The sequence below is a fragment of the Aspergillus foveolatus genome (genome assembly GCF_047715535.1).
Source record: "Aspergillus foveolatus strain CBS 279.81 unplaced genomic scaffold BDW70scaffold_380, whole genome shotgun sequence".
NCBI classification, from domain to species: Eukaryota; Fungi; Ascomycota; class Eurotiomycetes; order Eurotiales; family Aspergillaceae; genus Aspergillus; species Aspergillus foveolatus.
In genome coordinates this window covers 1-1,442 of record NW_027396444.1, presented here as the reverse complement: position 1 = coordinate 1,442, position 1,442 = coordinate 1, and the positions used below count along the sequence as shown (strand labels likewise).

The 1,442-nt window shown below is 46.8% G+C and overlaps 1 protein-coding gene across 1 annotated transcript; it reads right to left on the bottom strand.

Moving 5' to 3' along the window:
- Nucleotides 1–401: 401 nt before the first annotated feature.
- BDW70DRAFT_165388 (uncharacterized protein) lies at nt 402–1,016 on the bottom strand (the record flags this gene model as incomplete). Its single annotated transcript, XM_073741739.1, has 1 exon — nt 402–1,016. One exon carries the CDS (start codon nt 1,014–1,016, stop codon nt 402–404), a length of 615 nt encoding a protein of 204 aa, XP_073590378.1.
- Between the last annotated feature and the right edge of the window lie 426 nt (nt 1,017–1,442).

Genomic DNA, 1,442 nt, shown 5'->3' with positions numbered 1-1,442 from the left:
ACCTTCCACGTTTGATAAGTTTGCGAGGAATCTGCGATGTATGCGTTGTAATGGCCTTCGCTCACAAGCCTATCATCGTCGGCATTATGAAGATCCTACTGCAAACCCATCGGTAGGAATCTGCTCCCGTCGCCGCACACTTTGTGCGGCAGCAAAGGCTAGAGCACGCTTTAGCACGGTTTTACCAAAGGCTTACGAACTTCCGGCTGTATCTATGGAAACGACGAGGAATACCCATCGGTTATAAGCTGTATAGTGAATCGATATGTGTTGTTCCTTTATTGTATTCCCTTCATGTCAGAATATAGATGGACTATACCTTGACACATACGAAGCAGTATTCTACTGTTTCAGCAGATTGCTACGTAGAATGGTTTAACTCAGCTCCAGTAGCTGGGGAGTTAGAGCGTAATAAGGCTTCCAAGGATCGCGAAAACGGAAGGACCCAGAAGAAGGCGGGGCATCGCTGCTAGGCCTCCAGACACGAAGACCGTGCCATTCAGCTTCGGCTGCGTGGATTGACTGGGATCCAGCATCGCAGTGCTAGTAGCGCTAGTAGTGCTTGAAGTCGCTTGGGTATTGAGCCCGGCGACGCCGCTCGTCAATCTCAGCGGCTTCGCGTGCGAGAAGCTATGGCCGTGGTAATGCATATGATTTGATGCCACGCCAAGAGTCTTGTTCGCATGATGGTGATGTTGATGATGACGATGCCATGATGAAGTGCTCACATGATCTGTGCTAACTACTCCAAGGCTTGAAGTTGGTGCTGGTTGAGCTGCCAGTACTTTGGCAGAGGCTTCGACAGCAGCGACGGGAGATTGATGTTTGTTATCGCCCACTTCAGGCCAGGGAGTAAGCAAATTCTCAATTATACTAACCGTCCTTGTACGTGTTGACGTAGCAGTCTCTGTAACGGCGCTTTGGATCGTGCCGTGGATTTGAAAATCTCCCTGGATCTCGAAGGCGTAGCACGCTAATGAGAATAGCAGCCAGGATATCACAAGCCCTTGTGACATTATGAGAACTGGACTTTGTGATTTTGGAACCATGCGAGCACGAAATTTCGCTGTACTGAGTATTCCACTGTATATATATTTTCTATAATACAAGATTGGTTTGCCCTTACTTTATATATGAAAAAATGCTTGTCTTTGTATGAAGTCTTTTACTTTATACCCTCATATATCGCACAAGCATCAAAGAACTTAAGCATCATTTACCTATTATCAGCTATGGTGAAGCAGACACTGGTTAAAAATGGGCCGAAAATAATAATTGAGGGCATTGAGAATCCGTGGTGGAATCGTAAGAAACAGTCATATATAGGCTCGCGAATCCCTGACGCTTTTCTTCAAGGGAATGAATATCACGACTCTCAGTCAGACAGTGGCCGATGCGGCCGGGAAGGCTCAGAAAAGCCAAGGGCTTTCTTCTGAGTCGTT